At 33.5% G+C, this 20,457-nt stretch overlaps 1 protein-coding gene across 2 annotated transcripts in view; it reads right to left on the bottom strand.

The window, feature by feature from the left end:
• Dph6 (diphthamine biosynthesis 6) overlaps positions 1-20,457 on the bottom strand; it is a 213,321-nt gene that overhangs the window by 89,670 nt on the left and 103,194 nt on the right. For both annotated transcript variants that reach the window (XM_004861510.4, XM_013078458.3), the window contains exons 4-5: positions 8,372-8,445; positions 2,906-3,024 (exon numbers count right to left, since the gene is read on the bottom strand). In XM_004861510.4, coding sequence (XP_004861567.1) covers positions 2,906-3,024; positions 8,372-8,445 — 193 coding nt within the window. The remainder of the gene's footprint in view (positions 1-2,905; positions 3,025-8,371; positions 8,446-20,457) is intronic.

Genomic DNA, 20,457 nt, shown 5'->3' with positions numbered 1-20,457 from the left:
TGAGAATGAACACACTATTATTTCACTCAATAATATACACTAAGCAAAAGAAGTCAGATACAATAGAGAACATGTTACATGATTTCCTTAATACAAATTTTAAAAATAGGGCTGGGGACACAGCTCTGGTAGAATGCTTGTCTAGCATGCCCAAGACTCTAGGTTTGATCCCTAGAACTACTGAATTAATTAAATAAATAACTAATTTTAAAACAGGAAAAACTAATCTATGATTTTAGGTTATCAGGGGACTTGTTAACCTTGAGGGGGTAAGTATTGAATAGGATGTTAGTGATGTGTTATATTTACATTTGAGTATTGATTATACAATTATGTTTATTTTATGACAATACATCCACTTGACACCTAGGATTTTACTTTTTTATATTTATATTATATTTCAATAAAAAGATTCTTAAAGAAAAAATGAGGTAGGTCTACATTCACTATTATAGAAAAAAGACCCCCAAGATATATTTTGAAACAAAAAAAGGAAGTTGTAGTTCAATACACAGAATAAGATACCACTCATATGATAATAAATTTACTATTTCAACATATATATATATATATATATACTCATACAAAAAGTGATCTTAAAGGATAATTATCATTTATATGTATCTTTCAGAATGTTTTCATATAATATTCATATAATCAAAAACAAGTATTTCTAAAAGGTTGGGTTGTTTTTAAATCCAATGAGAAAACAATTTTTAAATAAATCTAAAAAGCAGTAGAAAGTCCTATAAATACTAAGGTGCTAGTGTGAAAATTTTACTGATGCCCATAAGACACCTTTCCCATTGAAAGGTCATTTTTTTCCCCTTAAATCTTTTTCAGACAATTTTAATGTCTTTAGAAGGATTGTGTCACTCAATAAATCTTTCTTTAATACTCATCTTAAAAATAAAGTTCATCTTTGCATGCCTATAGGTAATCACTAGAAAGCATGTGCTGTAAATGTTAAAATCAGATCTATACTTTTGATACAGAGATACCCAGGACAAATTACTTCAGTTTTTACTTCAACCAAAGGTTTAATACAGCTACCTTGTCATTGCTAACCCCCAACTTGGGGGCACATACAGAAATGAGAGGACATACAATATTTATTGTATTCTATCAAAGAGATGACAATGATGTTGAATTCTATGGCTCTGTCTTTCCAATAAGGAAGTTCTCTCTGGGTCCTAATATAGTCCATTATTTAGCAGTAAAGGTGATATTATGTATACCTTCTGGTAATGTATCATTATAGAACTAGGCAATCTTAGCAAATCCTAACAAGAGAGCAAAAAAGAAAGTAGAAGAACATGCACATAGAATCTCATATGACAAATCTATTTACAGTGAGAACTCCATAGGGCTGTTTAGCAACTTTTTCTCATAAATGAAAAGATAACACCAAATTATTTTTTCTTATTTTCACAAGAGATCAGCTGAGGGTTCTGCATACAAGGGTTCCCATTAAAGATAAAACCTTGACTTCATAGAGGAGAAGGTAGTGTGGTGTTTACCACGGAGAAATGTTATGAGATCTGCATTCTTTACCTTTAAATTCTTTTTAAAATGTGAACTTAACTGTAAAGTCTTTCATAACTCAAAAATTTATTATTTCAGAGATCAGCAAGGTAAATATTCTAAAATGAAGCACAATATTCAGGATTGGGAATGCTGAGGGTCCAGGGCATTTTGTGAAATAGGTTCATGAAATAAATGCATTAGGCTCAAACACTATAGTTTCTCAAAAATGTATATAACTATAAAACAAAAATTCAAAACAGCAAATTAAATCTGTTCATATATAATATCCACATTTGAATCAGATTATCATCTGATATTATCTGATTGCTGTGTCTACATCGACTAATGAAATAACATTCTCTCAAACGTGGTTTTCTTAGATCCTCAATAAAATCCACTTCCCTATTAATAACACCAAAAGGCTATTTCAGTATTAGGAAAAGTGTTAAAATATGAAAAACAAAATCATGTATGTGTGCCAAATATATATTTTAAGAAGTTTTTAAAAAAACAAATATAAAAGCCCCCAAGAGTCCCCAAATTTCTTGTTTCCTCCATACCTTGACAATAGGCAAGCTTGGTTGTCAACTTGCTTAGCTTGAGAGACTTAAAGTAGTAAAGCACACCTCTGGCTAGCTCTGGGTAGATCATGGGGGCATGTTTTTGGGGAGTATTTCTGATCCTTCGACCTTCTCCTGGTGCTCTTTCTCTTATGATCTGCCTCTGGTCACCATGAAATGGGCACCAGGCCTTATAATGATGTTTTAGCCTTAGAACCAGCCTGCCATGAACTGAAATCAAAGGACTTGGTATCTTTATTTCATTAAATTGAGGCTGTCAGGTAATTTGTCACAGCAATGGGAAAGCTGACTAATATACCAATCCTGTAAGTATTTAAATCAAAGAAACATACATACATACATACATACATACATAAATAAATCAAAGAAACATAATATAACACCAATTTAAGAGTCAGCTATACACCAGGTGTGGTGGCGTACACCTGTAATCTCAGCACTTGGGAAGCTGAGGCGGGAGGATCACTTGAGTTCAAGGTCAATCTGAACTACATAGTGAGTTCAAGGTCAGCCTGAACTACATAGTGAGACCCTGTCCAAAAAATAAAAACAAAACAAAACAGAATAAGTTATACATTCAAATAGGGAAGCTCACTAGTAATCAATCTGGCAAAAGTTCAAAAGTCCATTTTCAATTTTTCACTTCTTTATACAAGATGCTCACTTGATTTCTTCAACTTGTGAGTCCAAATTTTTATGTTCTAAATCAGTCTTCCTTTTTCACTGTAAGCACTTACTAGTGAAGTGAGATTATCTATTTGGTAACAGATATCTCCCTTAAAAGTTTAACTACATACCCAAAGCTGCTACTTTGATGATGACTGCTTGTATGTTAGATGCTATCATCTCTCGAAGCAAATCTTCCTGGTTCCTCTGCCAAAGGTACGCTAAAGGCTGGAGATTAAGTCTTTTACACCTATAAGGTAAAAAAATCAAAAAATAACTCAGATAATAACCTGATATTCCACACTTACAGTCAAAACCATTGCTTTAATTTTAAACAAAACAGTTTCAAGAATTTTAGCCTTTAAATTTTAGATTTTAAAAACACATCTTGGGACTGGGAATTTGGCTCAGTGGTAGAGTGCTTGCCCAGCAAGCACAAGGCCTTGGGTTCAGTCCTCAGCACCAAAAGAGAATTGAAAAAAACAGAAACAAAAACAAAGCAACTAAAATGCAGAAAAACATGTCTTGTATATGAAGCTTACTTACATAACAGAAACATTTCTTTTCCATGGGCTATCAATAAATATATAAAAATAAAATCTCCAGACAGACTAAAATTATTAATTTTAGTTAGAAATCTATGTAAAAAGCTTACAAATATCAGTGGATGATATATTCTAATTTTAAAAACTGTCCATTGATACTAAAATTGCAAGCAGTCTATATTTAACCATATATTAAATATATATGAACCATAAAGTATTTGTATCTACTTACTTTGAATTTTTTCAAGTATCTGACTCTGAATGTAAAGAAAAAAGTAACAAAAAGTAGAATAAATTGAGCATCTAATAAACTACAGGCACTGTGCTAGATTTGTATTTGTGGTAAAGAGGAAAGAATATGGGCATTAAAATTACAACAAATCAGGGTTTGAAACTTTATTCTGCACTCTATCTTGATTTGGCAAGTCAAATAAACTCTAAATTGTTGTCCTTAACAATTCTAAGTTGTTTCCTAGTTCATGAATACAGGCAGAAATATCTGCTTTCAACTTTTTTGAGAGCAAAAGACAATAACGTGAAGTCATGTTTTGCCCTTGTTTTCTTTAGACTGCGTATGCAATTTATCACAGTGCAAAATATAATTATCCTTCACCAATGCACTGCTAACACCCTGGTTGTGCCACCATTATCTCCCATGTCAATATTATTTCTTCCCCTGACTCATCTGTCCTGGTTTCTTTTCCCAGTTTTTATTAGTACATATTTGTAAAACATAATGATCATATTCCTTGCGGGACATTGGTACGTGTACATAACACATCTCAATTCTTTCTTCATCCTCTCCCCCCCTCCCCCTTCCTCCATCTCTTGGTCCCCTTTCCATCTGAAAAGATCTATCTCCCTTTCTCCTATTATCTATTTTTTACTTTGCTCTTCTCATATAAGAGAAATGACGCAATACTTTAAGTTTGTGTATTAAGGTTTCAAGATGTAACCATTTTCCTATCAATGACTCAAATTTATCCTTTTCCACTGTTTGCAGTACTCCAGTGTACAAATATCACATTTTCTTTATTCATTCATTTGTTGATGGATGTATAGGCCACTTCTAAGATTTAGCTCATATGAATTGTGCTGCTGGTATCACTGTAATATGACGTCATTATCTCTTTGGGGAAGATAACTAGAAGTGAAATAGCTGGATCAAATGGAATTTCTAGTTAGTTTTCTGAGGAATCTCCATGTTGATTTCCACAGTGGTTGTACTAGCTGACACTCTCATTCACCCTTGACATTTTAAAATTTTACTTTCAATAGAACAGAAGAGTGATTCTTTTAAAACACAGATAATGAGATTCTGCTTAAAAGCCTACAGTGGTTCCTCACTGCTTGAGTTAAAAATCCTTGCAATACCTTTCATCAATTTTTTTCTTTTAGTTTTTATTTTATTAGTATGTGTTTTACTACATAATGATTACATCCATTATGTGGAGTTGGCACATATACACAACACATCTTAATTCTTTTCACATCCCCTTCTTTTCCCCTCTCTGTTCCCTCAACTGATCTTTTGGTCCTCTTCCCATTTGAAAAAGCTCTACCTCCCTGTTTGGTATTTTCTATCTTTTATTTTACTCTATAATGTATCTGTACTCTGAGTTTCTCATATAAAAGAAACCAAGAAGAGTACTGGTATTATATCCTCCCAGAAGTTCTCATAGACTTCAACAAAATAGACAAGGCCCTAGCTGATCTTACCAAAAATAAATAAATAAATAAATAAATAACCCCAAATAATTCATTTATAAATGAAAAGGTGAAGTCACAATGGACACTGCTAAAATAAAAAAGATTATTAACTACTTCACAATCCTGTAAGCCAAGAAATTGCAGAATTCAGAAGAAATAGACTCCTGGTTACATACAAATTACCAACACTGAACCAAGATTTTAAAACCCTGAATAATCCAGTAGCAGACAATGAAACCGAAGCAACAATAAAAAAGCCTAGTTCCAGATGGATTCACTTCAGAATCTGACGAAAACTGTAGTGAAGATCTAACACCAATGTTCTTCAAGCTCTTTCATGAAACTGAAAGGAAGGGAGTACTCCCAAAGTCATTCCTGGAAACTACCATTACCTTTATTTAAAAAACCATACAAGGATCCAACCAAAAAAAGAGAACGATAGACTAATCTCTTTAAGGAATATAGATACAACAATCCTCAACAAGATTCTGTCAAACAGAATGGACCAAATCATCAAAAAGGTCATACATCATGACCATGTAGATGTCATCCCAAGGATACAAGGATAATTGGAGATACACAAATCAGTAAATATAATATACCACACAAACAGAAACAAGGAAAAAAGATCACACGATCATCTCAAGAGATACAGTAAAAACCTTTGGCAAAATCCAAAATACTTTCATGACAGAAACACTAAAATAGGGATAAAAGGATCTTACCTAAATCAGATAAAAGCCATTATGACAAACCTACTGCCAACATCATCTTACATGGGAAAAGCTGAAAGCATTTTTCCTAAAATCAGAAAGAAAACAAGGTTGTCCATTATCACCACTCCTGTTCAACATAGTTCTTGAAATATTAGCCAGAGCAATCAGGCAAGAGGAAAAAATAAAAGGGATATGTGTAGGAGGAAGAAGTCAAAGTACCATTATTTGCACACGACAAGATCTTCTACATAGAAGACCAAAAAAAAAAAAAAAAAAATCAAAAGACTCTTAGAATAACCAAATCCAGTATTGTCTCAGGATATAAAATCAATACACAAAAAAATCACTAGTGTTTCTATACACTAATAATGAACTCACTGGGAAGGAAATTAGGAAAAATTGCTGTTCATAATAGCACCAAGAAAAGTTAACTACTTAGGAATTAACCTAAGTAAGGAAGTGAAAGAGCTCTACAATGAGAACTACAGTGCTCTAAAAATGAAATTGAAGGAGACAATAGAAAATGCAAAGATATCTCTTGTTCCTGGTTAGGCAGAACCAACTGAGTCAAAATGGTCTTACTTCCAAAACTGACATAGTGAATAAACCCAATCCCAATCAAAATAACCATAGGATTCTTCTCAAACTGGAGAAAACAATCTCAAAATTAATATGGAACCAGAAAAGACCCAGAAGAGCAAAAGCAATCCTGGGTAACAAGAATTAAGTGGGAGGCATCAAAATCCTTGACTTGAAGTTGTATTACAAAGCTATAGCAATAAAAACAGCACGAGACTGACACAAAAACAGGCATGAGTATCAATGAAACAGAGCACAGCATGCAGAAACAACCCCAAGTATATTCAACTAACATATGTGATCTTTGACAAAGGGGCCAAAAACTTCACTGGAGAAATGATAGGCTCTTTAATAAATGATGCTAGGAAATGGCTATCTGCATGCAGAAGATTGAATCTAGATGCATATCTCTCACCATGTACTAAATTAAAATTAAAATGATCAAAGAACTAAACCTTAAAACAGAAACACTTAACCTACTGGAAGACAAAATAGGTAAAACTTGAAGTCATAGGCATAGACAAGGACTTTCTCAACAGAATCTCAGCTGCACAGAAAATAGTAGCAAGAATCAACAAATGTGATCAAATCAAATTAAAAGGCTTCTGCACAGCAAAGGAAATCAACAACAGTACAAAAGAATGAAAAGAAAACCTAATGAATGGGAAAAACTTGTTGCAGCTATTTCTCAGACAGAAGACTAATATCTACAATATATACAAAACTAAAAACACGAGACCCACAAAATAAAAGACCCCATCAAAAAATATGCAAGTGAAATGAATAGACACTTCACAGAAGTAGTACAAATCGCCAATACATACAGGAAGAAATGCTCAACATTGCTGGCCATTAGAAAAATACAAATTAAAATAATACTGAGATTCCATCTTACCCCAGAACAAACAGTCCTCATCAAAAAACCAATTAATAACAAATACTGGCAAGGCTGAGGGTAAATAGGAACGCTTCTACATTGTTGGTGGGAATTAAACTAGTACAACTATTATAGAAATCAGTATGGAGATTCCACAGAAAACTAAAGCTAAAGATTTAATTTGACCCAGGTATTTTCCCTTCTAGGTATCTGTACAACAGCATCAAAGACATCATATTACAGTGATACATACATACCCATGCTTATAGCAGCACAAATCATAATAGCTAAATCTTAGAAGCAGCATATATGGTCATTATGATTGGATAAAGAAAATTTAGTATTTATATACGATGGAATACTACACACAACGGAGAAGGATAAACCTGAGTCATCCGTAGGAAAATGGATGCATTTTCAGACCATAATATTAAGTGAAATAAATGAGACACACAAGCTTAAATATTACACGGTTTCTCTTATATGAGAGACCCAAAATATAAATACACAGCAAGATAAAAAAGTAATAGGAAAAAGGGAGATCTTTTTCAAATGGAAAGGGACCAGGAGATGGAGGGACAGGGGAGAGGAAGGGAGGAGGAAAAAAGAATTAAGATGTGTTATGTACATGTACCAACTCTCAAGGCATGTACTCATACGTACTGCAAATATGTACTAATAAAAAACCCCTGAAAAACAGTCTACTAAATCAAAGAAGGAAAAAAATTAAGATAATTTTTACCAATTTAAAAATGTCTTGGGGTTGGGGATATAGCTTAGTGCTACAGTGCTTGCTCAGCATGTGCTAGGGTCTGTATTTAATTTCCAAAATCACATACACACAAACATTCTTTGTCCAAATTTGTAACTGTATATTATTTATTTTTCTTTATAGTAAATAAGAGCTTTCTCATCCATGATATAAGAACAGAAAAACTGTGACTTTTGTTACTTAGGTAAATACATACATTTAATCACATAAAGCATGTATGATATATTTATGATTAGATGTAATTCTCTTCCACTCATGTTCTGGTTTTTTTGGTGGTGTTGGGGATTCTACCAAGGGCCTTGCTCATACACTCTACCATCAAGCACACATTCTACCACTGAGTTCTTCATTCATATTCTTAAAATAAAATTGCATTTAATAAATTAATGTTCTCTTACACATTTTCTACGCGAATACGCTGATAATCAGAAAGTATGGCACCTACTGATATCCCATCTACTTCTTCATTTTCCTGAAAGTAAAAGAAAAAATAGAATTTAAAAAATAAACATATGACTCTGCATTATGTTTATAAATTGTAAATGAACTGAGTCCCATCTAAGAAACCACATTTGAAGCACAGTAATTTCTTGTGAAAATATAATGACATTCAGAAAAAAAAATGCATACATATATTTAAATCATCCTCTCAGATGTAGAAAAAAGTTATTTTTTCACTTGAAATGTAACTAATTAGATATCCCTTCGCATGGAGAAAGCAGACTTAGGAAGCACTTCTAACATGTTTTCAGATGTATGTATTTAAAGACCCACTAATGTTTGATGGAAGTTTTTAAGAAATGTCTATTTAACAACAATAATTTCTTAGATTTTTTTTTCAAGTTAAGCAATGGCACAAATAAATAAGGCAACGTAACAATTTTTATCTGTATGTTAGAAAAAGATGATTGAGATAGGATCACAGAAAGCAGTAATAGTATAAAAGTATAGCACAGTAAAGAATCTCTCACATGAAGAAGTGATGAATTATTATCAATACAGTTAAAACTGAGAACATATAGCAGTACATGTAGTACTGTCCCACAGGGACAAGGACTATTCTGTCCAGCACACTCACTAATGACCTGAAAGAAAATGTAAATTCAAATACAATCGAGGTTGCAGATGATATAAAGCCAGGATGGATTAAAAATAAAGAAGATCAATCAAGCAGATGGATGGATATGAACAATCCGGGGATTTGGAAGGACAGGTCTAAGATGAGATTTAATGTAAAAAAAGTATAAGATAATACACTTAGGGAAGAATAATATACAACATGGATATAAACTAGAGGGATGCTATCTATAAAACAGATAAGAACTAAGTGCCTGGGTGGGTTATTAATAACAAACTATAATAATTCTCTGAAAAGATGTAAAAATCCATTCTAGCATATGGACATACAGAAGAAGCTACTTCATAGAGTACTTCATTATTAATATTCTAGTCTTACTAAATATGGAAATCTATAAAGAGAATAATAGTCGAAGAAAACAAGTCATACTTCCAGACATATCACAAAGACCCTGAAACATACTGAAATTAAACTGTGTGTCCTAAAAGGATGTGATAATAAACAAATACACAAAAAATGCACAACAGTAGTTTCTGATGTCTTTGGCGATAAAGTCATTTTTAAAATTCCCCTCCTACATGATAGAGAAACATCTGCTCAAACTGCTCCAAAACAAATGATTATTTCAATCAGATAAGGCTGCAGGAAAAGGGCTATTTCCTTTATTTTACTATTTCAGCAACTTTGTGAGAACACTTGCTTGTAACCTTTCTCTAACCTTTTGAGTCATTTTCTTCCATAAAAATAACTATCCACTAGAAAAAGTCAAGGCACTGTATTCCTCAGTAAATGCAAATATAACACAGTATTACATAGTAATGCAGTTATCAAAACTCAAAATTTTAGTTATATCCTTATACTATATATGAATTTCTGCCCTAAGTAAATGTAAAGTACTATTATGGACACATGGATATTTGTATATGCATATGTGTATTTCATTATAAATTATGGAAACAAAGAACCACTGGTGGTCTCCTAGACTATCAAACCTCTATTAAAATAATTGGCATTTATTATTTATTTAGTATGCACTAACATGCTATGATTCTCACTGAATGCTCACTACAACCCTAAAACAATTATTTAATTTCTTTTAATACACATGCATTCTCTGGAATTCTCTTCTACTTCCCATCTCTTTAACTTTTATTTGATAACCTTTAACTACAGTTCCAGAATCATATATCTATTTAATATCTAACTGTTCTTCAACACTGTTTATGGAAAGATTATTACTTATGTTTACTCAACAACTGTAATTTTAACTCCTAGTAAAAAACTAACCCTATAATCTATTAGCAGCTCTCTGTCTTGAATCTCAGTTTCTTCATCTGTAAAGTGACCATGATAAGAGTTCCAGCTTTCAAGGACTATTTTAGAGATTAAATAATCTGGGTAAATAACATAGTGTCTAGCACATAGCACTCAGAAATCATTTTCTTCTTTCATTAGCCTAATCTTTATTATTCCTACTTCTATAACTGCTTGTGTTACAACTACTATTACTACTACAACTACTACTGAATAAAGCTTAACCTTTAACCAACAAAGTCCTTCATTCCCAAACTTTAACATTCTTGCTCATTATCACTTCTAAATACTAGCCAACTAACCTCTGATACTCAACTCTACAACCTAGTTACAACAAACTTCCAGCAAAATGAGTCTTAAATAATCCAGAGATAATTAAGACTTCCATTGAATTCTTAATCATTTTGAACATAACTACAACCTTCAAAGACAGACCCTTAAAATGTAAACATCTATCATCTAGACAATGGTACCTGCAGAAGAGATATAATTAGCCTCAGTCCCTAACCCATGACCTCTATCATTTTGGGGGGGGGAAAAAAAGTACTTTAACAACATAGGCAAAAATGACAGCAGTGAATGTGTGAGCAGAAAAGTGAATGGCCACTAGATTACAAGAGACTGAGGTAGTATAAAGACATAGCCAAATAATTAGCCTTGTCTCATAATTTAATTACAAATGAATGTGCTGCAGAAAATAGTTAATACAAACTCTTGGGACCCAGATGTTAGGCCACATTTAAACAGATTTCCCATGATCCAACTCTATACTGATTAAGCAACCTAAAGACTGTAATTTAGATTGTCTTGATGTTTTATATAACAAATGTATTATGCTAGTCCATCAATACAAGCTTTCTATGCACTTATTACAAATTGTCTACATTATAAATTTAAAAATTTATACCCTGGATTATACATGAGTCTTTTATTTCTTAGGACTGCATATGTTTGCAGTATAGAATAGGTACATGTACATAACACATCTAATTCCTTTTTTCATACCCTATCCCCCTTCCTTTCAACTCTTTATCCCCTTCCCATTTAAGATCTATCTCCATACTTCCTATTATCTACCTGTTACTTTGCTCTTTATTTATATTTGGGGTATCTCATGTAAAAGAAACCATGCAATATTTAAGCTTGTGTGCCTCATTTATTTCACTTAACATCATGGTGTCAAGATTATGTATGAGTATTAACTCTGGTCTGCATTAGGCTATACAAAGAACACCGACAATTTTTGGTATTCTGTCAAATTTCAGTTTACAGATTGGAGAGGTAAACCACAGTGCTCACCAAAGTTATATTATTTAACTTAATCAGCTACACAATCTCCCTCAGTGATAATGCTAATTTGTATGTTATTGTTCCTTTATTATTCCACTTAATGTTAAAACATAAAACAAAAAATGTTTTCTACAATTGATACTTTATGCCAGTGTCATGAATAAGATTATTCCTGTTGCTAGGGAGTTTAGGTACCAAAGCAAAGGTCTAAAAAAGTGACATGAGAGCAAACTTTAGCAGAGGGGTTGACTCTGGGGCCACTGGTTTTTTTTGGTACTGGGGATCAAACTCGGGACCTTGCGCTTGCGAGGCAGGCATCAGCACCACTGAGCTAAATCCCTGGCTGGGGCCACTCTTTAAGGACATACTTGTTTTTATTAAGAAATAGAAAAAAGATGGTGGGGAACAATTCAGAGTGAAGAATATGAGCCAAGACAACAAAATAAAAGTACTTGGCACATCAGACAATGGTCAGTAGTGTGGGGTAGCTGGAGTCAACACACCAATAAGTAAAAGTAACTTGTAATCACGTAGTTGAGACACAAGGCCTGCATCCTGAAGGCAATTGAGAGGCAATCCCTGTAGGATTTCTCTTATAAAGGCATAAAATTATGTAAAATAAACTGCATCCATGTAAAGAGCACAATACAATGGGTTTTGACAAATGTAACACATCATTGAAACTGGAACCACAATGAAGATACAGATGATTTTGATTACTCTCAAAAGATTCCCTGTGGTGAGCTCAATGGTAAAGTATTGCTTATTAGCATGTCCAAAGCTCTGGGTTCAACGTTCAGCACCGCAGGCGCACAAAAAGACTCCTTCCTCTTCACAGCTCAAACCTCTCCTTGCTACTAACTGTGGGTATCTGCTAATCCAATTAGTTTGTATTTTCTTAAATATCTTATATATAGTATTATGTAATATGTATCCTTTTGTTTCTAGTTTCTTGTTCTCATTGTAATGAAATTCTTTCTTATAGGTCCATCAGTAACTCATTCTTGTTTCTTTTTTCCTTTTTGTCTACTGCATAAACATACCACATTTTATTTATCCATTCATTTGTTCATGAGTATTTGGGTTGTTTTCCAGTTTGGGTTCTTGTAAATAAGACTGCTATGGACTTTCTTCTATGTCTTTGTGTGAATATATATTTTTATTTCTCTTCAGTCACTGTAGGATTTTAAGAAGTGAGAAATGATTGCATTTACACATAGGAATATACACCTTGTATCAGTCAGTGTTAAGGATAGACTACAGAAAGAGTCTCTTCTGAAAGAATTGAGGAATAAAGAGACCAAAGTCCAAAAAACAATTTAGAGACAAAAGTAATAAGATTTGGGAAGCGAATATATAAGAGGCATACTTAAAGGATGAAACCAATGATTCTAGTTTAAATGGCGATTAAATGAGAAAAGGAAAATATTTTAAAAGAAAAGGCTGAATTTATTTAGCTTTGCATACACTGTGTTCAATTTATTTACTAAGTACCTGTCATAGTTTGGCTTAGCCTGCTGTACTAAAATACTATAGACCAGGTGGCTTGAATAACAGAAATTTTTCTCCTAGGGAGGCAAAAATCCAGGTTCATGGTGCCAGCACTGTTAAGTTTGCATCAGGGTCCCCCTCTTCCTGCTTTGTAGATGGTTGTCTTCTCACTGAGACCTCACAGGGAACAGAAAGAAAGAGAGAACAAGCTCTCAAGTGTTTCTTCTTCTAAAGCCATTAGCCCTGCGATGAGGGCCCCATGCTCATTACCTCACAATCTCTCCAAGGCCCCATCTCCAAATACCATTACATTGAAGCTAGGGCTTCAATAGAGTATAAATCTTGTGGGGACACATTTCAGTTCATATCCAAAGTAGGTAATACTCTTAGGAACATTGGATAAAACTCTGGTGTGCAAGAGAATACAGAGAAATAGGTGGGAGTTGTTAGCATGTATATGAAGCCACAGCAACAAACAGAAGCTTCAAGAAACAAGACTCAGAGAAGAGGTAAGGGGTAAGATCCAATACGTAATGAAGACAGAAGAAAAGGAAAATTCAGCAAAGACACTGAAAAAGAGTAATGCTGGAAGACAAAACCATGATAAATTAAGTAAGGGTGTATACAGAGAATTTTGATGAAAAGCAAAGAAAAAAGTAACGGTGTTATTAAACACCTAGTATACACTAAGATTTATATTAGGTACTTTGTATATCTTATCTCAATTATTTCTCATAACAACCAAAAATATTACTAAAATGAAATGTTAAAAAGATTGTTAACTCATTCAAGTTGACATAGCTAGTAAGAATAGTCAGCCTTTAAACTGAGGCCTGTTCGTTAACCACACCTGTTCTGTTTCTTACACAGTATCATATATTGTCAAAAGATCAACAAACCCATTATATTTTAAAATGAGAAGGCTGATTACACCATTGAGGAGAAAGTTATAGTCATGAATGACAGAATAAAGAATAAATATTTGAAGGCAACACACATATGTTATCAAATTCCTCAAAGAATGAACTTCAGGATTATTCAATCAATGAATATCTATCGCTAAATTCTAAACAATTTAAATAATTTGAAGTTTAATATATATTAAATTACATTTCTGCCAACAAGATGACCAAAATCTTTTTTTTATCAAGCATTTAGGACCAAAGAAGAAGAAACTAAAAATTCTAAAAGTTAAGCTTGTCAGAAACAGAATTTAGAGACAAAGATTGGACTCTATATGACCTGGCATATTGCTAAGCCACAGGCTCTCAGATATAAATTGAACCTATTTAGCTTATCCATTATCACTAGAAATGATGGACATATAAATACAACTCAGGAAATAAAGTCAGCAATAGTATCATATAGTAATAGAAACAGCAGTGCATAATGTCATTAAACATTTATATTAGATAATGTTCTCAAATATGCTCCCTGAGGTAGACTGTCATTATCTTTCTCATATTGTAAATAAAGTACATTAAGAAATTCTTATGAAGTCAGCTATGACCTGATTGGAAAAGCAGATATCAGAGACTGATTTGTTGCTTAAAGTACTCCCCCTATCCCCAATTTTTGAAAATGTGAAATACACCTGTATGGTGGCTAGGAATTAGGCCTGGCACCTATCTGATCTACACTGACAATTTTAACAATAGAGAGGGCACAAGAAAACACATACTCACAAACTGATAAAATCACAGCTTCATTATTATCACTGTATTTCCACATCTACCTGTAGGCAAGATAGCACACCAATAATTTATACAGAAAGGGTCGATCCAATGTTTAAAGATCTAAGGGCTAAATATAGATGATAATAAATTTTTAATTGTTAATGTGGAAGAAAAGACACAGCCATTTCTAAGTTTCTCTACTGACAATGGAAAGCACTATGCAGAAAACAGCTGAGTTTTGCAAAACTCAAGAGTGTCTGTACGTAGGTAAATGCATGTACATGTATATGTAGAAATAAAGTCCAGCGTGTGATCATTTGAAGAAAATGAAAGAAATTCTTATAGTACTACTATCAACAATAAATACACTAAAGTATCAGGAACATAGAAGCACAAGGATAGAATAGGATTTCATTGGAGGGAAGGGAAGGGGGAAAAAAAGAAGAATCAAGAGTTGTTTTCAGACTCACTAAGAGAGAAATAAGGCTAACAATTCCTTTCATAATAGCATCCAAAAAATCTGAAATACCTGGGAATCATCCTAACGAAAGAAATCAAAGACCTCTTCTCTGAAAACTATACCACTTTGAAAAGAGAGATTGAAAACGATATCAGAAAATGGAAAAACATCCCTTACTCCTGGGTAGGAAGGATCAACATAGTGAAAATGGCCATACTTCCAAAACTGCTTTATAAATTCAATGCAATCCCAATTGAAATTCCAGCAGCATACTTCATGGAACATGAGAAAACAATCCAAAAATTCATTTGGAAAAAGAAGAGATCCAGAATAGCAAAAGCAATTTTACGTAACAGAGACATGGCAGGGGGTATTACAACCACCAACTTGAAACTATACTACAAAGCTACTGTAACAAAAACAGCATGGTGCTGGCAAAGAAACAGACCTGAGGACCAGTGGAACAGATTAGAAGATGCAGAAACAACTCCAGACACACTCAGGCACCTCATCTTCAACAAAGGAGCCAAACACCCTCACTGCAGGAAAGATAGCCTCTTTAATAAATGGTGCTGGAATAACTGGGATTCAACTTGCCAAAGATTAAAACTAGACCTATATCTCTCACCATGCACTCAACTAAAATTGAAATCAATTAAAGATCTAAATATTAAAACAGAAACACTGTATTACCTGGAAAGGTTAGGTAGAACTCTTGAAGACATTGGTGTACGAAAAGATTTCAGGAACAAAATCTCAGTATCATAGGAACTAGCACAAAGAATCAACAACTGGGACCTCATCTTATTAAAAAGCTTCTGCACTGCAAAAGAAACCACCAACAGAGCTAAGAGACAACCTACAATGTGGGAAAAAAGTTTTAGCAGCTATACCTCAGACAAAGGACTACTATCTAGAATATATAAAGAACTCAAAAAAATCAGACCTCCAAATTCAAAGACCCAATTCAAAAATGAGCATCTGAAACGAACAGACATTACTCTGACAAAGAAGTAAACGCAGCAAATAAATGAAACAATGTTCATCATCATTGGTCATTTGAGAGATTCAAATGAAAACAATGCTGAGATTCCACCTCACCTCAGAAAGAATGGCTGCTATCATGAAATCAACCAATAACAAATGCTGGCGGGGCTGTGGGGAAAGAGGAAGACTGCTCCACTGCTGGTGGGATTGGAGACTGGTGCAACCACTGTGGAAATCAGTATGGAGACACCTCAAAGAACTAGGACTGGAAGTCCCATTTGACCCAGTTATTCCCCTGCTGGTTATCTTCCCAAAAGAATTCAAAGAATCATACCACAGTGGTATATGTGCACCCATGTTCTTAGCAGCACAATTTGTAATAGCTAAAACTTGGAAACAGCCCAAATACCCATCAACTGGAGAATGGATAAAGATAATGTGGGGATTTTTTAATAAAATGGAGTACTATTCAGTCATAAAAAATGAGAAATTAGAGATATTTATAGCTAAATGGATGCACATTGAGGCGATACTCTTCAGTGAAATAAATAGGACACACACGTGTAAATACCAAATAGTTTCTCCAGTGTGAGAAACCGAAAGTGTAAATAAGGACTAAAAGGTATAACAGATAATGTGAAATAGAAAGAAAAAAGGCAAAGGGGAAGGGGAAGTGGGAGGGGCAGGGGAAAGGAAAGAAGGGAAAGGAATTAATATGAGAAAATGAAAAACTGGAAACAAAGTCTTTGTAAATAGGGAGGGATGGAGGGGTTGAAGGGAGGGGAGGGGAAGGAGGATAAAAGAAGAACCAAGAAAGATTATGTAAAGATGCAAATTTCCAATGCTGGAAGTCATTATGTTGACTATACCTAAAATGTACCAATAAAATTCAAATTTTAAAAAAAGAGTTGTTAATTTTTTTTTTTTTTGGTACCAGGGATCGAACAGGCCGCGGAACCAGTGAGCCAAATCCCCAGCCCAGAAGAATCAAGATATATAGTGTACAGGTACAAATTCTCTGTGATGAATGTTGTCATTATGTATATCTAAAATGTAGCAATAAAATTAATTTTTAAAAATGTTCCTGATGCTGTGTTCTCATTCATACACAAAGTTCCACCATATCACACCAAAAAAGGCTCCCCAGAAAGAGATTGGGATGATGAAGATACCTGATTTCACGGTAATAGTTGTAATCACAACTTCAGGAGAAAGCTTTAAAGGTAAAAATCTAGAACCAAATTAAGACACTCTTCATTCTATATTCACTTGTCTCAATACTGAAAAGTTGGCTCAAAAAGCTAAGAATATAAATGGAAAATAAGCTTTTTTTTTTTTTTAACAAATGAAAATGAGATCTACTTATTCTAAGGATGAGAGTTATGTGGCTTACATTTATCAGAGATATTATTTTCCTTGAAAAATGCCTCAGCTAGCAGTATTATTCTGTTAATGAGTTCCTGCCTGTTGAGGAAAAAAAATGATCTGAATTTAAAGTGCTTTTCATCTGAAAGGCATTCTCGCATTTTTAATATGAACCATTCATTAAAGAAGCACACTTGCATTATAGCACTGAGTGGCAATATTTGGACTTCTGGCAACATGACATTATTAAATAAGAAACATTTGTGAATGCCAGTGATGTTCTAGGGCCTGCACAACTAAAGTAGAAATTTATATGGCTGGTAAAGTATTAGATGCTTTTTTCTTAAACTTCCAATTCTTCATTTGGTAAAATTACACAAGTCAAGACTAATAAAAATAACCACAGAAATGATTACTCTTTTATATAAAATAATTCTGAAAGTGACACTTAGAATTTCCAAGTATACTCTTCAAGCATATCACTAAAATTTATGCTTAAGTGACTTGTTAAAAAAAAAAGTATTTGTTTTTCTTAGTATCATCAAGATAAAAAATGCCTAACATGGGAAATGATCACCATCTGGAGTTCTCCCATTAAACAGTGAACTCATGACAGAATATTAGGCCAGTAATTTGCAGCATTATTACCTCCCTTTGTGAACTTTCTCAATTAAGCAGGGAGAAAAGTTGTTAATGTTGAAAATTAAATAAGAAAGAAATTGCAGAATATCAAAACAATTTGTCAGTTATTTCCACTTAAAAACTATCAATGTATAATTTTATTTTTGAGTCTCCATCTTAAAAACAGTGTGAAATCATCCCAGACCCAAATCCCATGTACTATGAAACTCAAAAGAAGTATAGAACTATAGCTGCTTTCTTTCCTTAAGTTTCCAAGGCATTCTTCTTGCTAAAAGGACAAGGTGGTTGAGGATTTCAGTGAAATGCAGGACAAAAATTAACAACAGAAATAAATAAATTCAAGATTTGTTCAAATTCTGTTGAGAAAATAAAGCAATAATAAAGAAGTATTCACTTCTAAGCAACCAAGTTTGGTTCCACATGTTTAATCTATTCAGAAAGTGTTTTTTAAATTAATTTCCTAGGCTGCAATGGAAATTTCTTTGATTGATTTGTAATAACATTTAAATGGAACTTACATAAACATGATTGTTCTGTTCTAAAGTAAAACAGTACTATGAAGAAAAATATGATTCTATTTGCAATATTGATTACAATAAAATATATATGTGTAAATATTACTCATATTTCACAAACTCAATTCCTTGAAGAATCTTTATTGGATAAAATCCTATTACTCAAACTTCATTCAATATTTACTCCCTGAACTTATCAAGAGATTATCAGCAAAACACTGTGCTTGTCACTAACACTGCATATTATCTCATGTGTTCATCCCAACAATCCTTAATAGGAGCTTGCATCATCTTCATTTTAAAGACAAGGAAACTAAGGAAAAGTAACTAAAACCAAGTTATGTATAACTGGCTCAAGCTCAGTTGGTAAAAAATTAAGAGACAGAACTAAAATGCAGGTGAAAGTCCACGCTCAGAACTATCATCGAGCTGAGTACTCACATTCAGTAACCATAAGTGGTGCTTCTTCTATGCTCTTAAACTAAACGATTGAAGTTTCTTTAAAACTCTTCAGTGGTCACATCTTCCTCAAAGTAAGACAAATTCCCCCATACTCTCTATTTGCATATACTACTTTCCTTCTCACTCAGTGCACTGTAGGATAAGGAAGTCATGTGAGATGGGTCCAGATTGAAGAGGTAATGTTTGAACAGAGTCATGAAGTCACTTCACTTAAGGGAACAAATATATCACCCTAATTTGAAGGGCAAGGAACTGAAATAGCAAGCAAATGTGGAAAAAGAAATGGTAACAATGGAGGAAATGTCAAAGGTGGCAGAAAGAAGACATTTAGCTAATAGATGAAACTAAAAGACTAGGAAGGAGCCACTACATTTCCAGGATTATATACCACAGTACAGAATTTAGATTACATTCTGACAGGAGGAAGGAAATATTACATTTACTTTTATTATTGTAGTAAAATATACACAACACAAAATTTATCATTTTAATAATTGTAAGTATATAGTTCAGGGGCATTAATTTTATTAACAGCATTGTGGAATGAGACTCATTTTAAAAAGGTTATTAGGGGAGTACTGATCAAAACAGTCTAAAGTTAGAGGCAGAGTACTCAGGGAGCCCTAAAAAGTACAATATAAGGAAAAATGATAAAGGACTAAGAAATATGCAGCTTGGGGAGGAAAACAATGAGTACGACTTTGAATGATGAGTAATATGTGTCTTTGGGCATTTAATGTTAGATGTCCAGTAGGTAGTTGGATACAGAACTCAAAATAAAAGCAAGAATTAATGGAGTAATATAATTGTGTATATACCAGTGATAGCTACAGTCACACACAAAAAAAGAGGTAAAATAGTGAGAATGAAAATATATAGAATAAAAGCAGGTGAAGAATGAAGTTCTGAAGAACCACAACATTTACAAAGTTGAGCAGAGAAAGAAGAGTCTTAAAATTAAAGACAGACAGATGGAAAGCTAGGAGGAAGGGATATCACAGACGATATCATGGAAGCAAGGTTAGAAAGGTTTCTAAAAAGGAAGGAGAGATCCTAAGATGGCAGAGCAGTGAGTGCAAGCAGCTTCGCTCTTCCAGGACAAGAAGTGTGAAATCTGGAGGAAGACAGTAGCTTGAAAAGGAACCAAAGTAAGGGGAAGAGACACAGGAATAATGAGGGAACTGACAGAGAAGAAAATAGAATT

Source organism: Heterocephalus glaber, unplaced genomic scaffold (genome assembly GCF_053883595.1).
Source record: "Heterocephalus glaber isolate CG9 unplaced genomic scaffold, H.glaber_assembly_v1.0 deba00000809, whole genome shotgun sequence".
Taxonomy (NCBI): domain Eukaryota; kingdom Metazoa; phylum Chordata; class Mammalia; order Rodentia; family Bathyergidae; genus Heterocephalus; species Heterocephalus glaber.
Note: the sequence above shows the minus strand (reverse complement) of the source record. Positions and strands in the feature narration are given on the sequence as shown.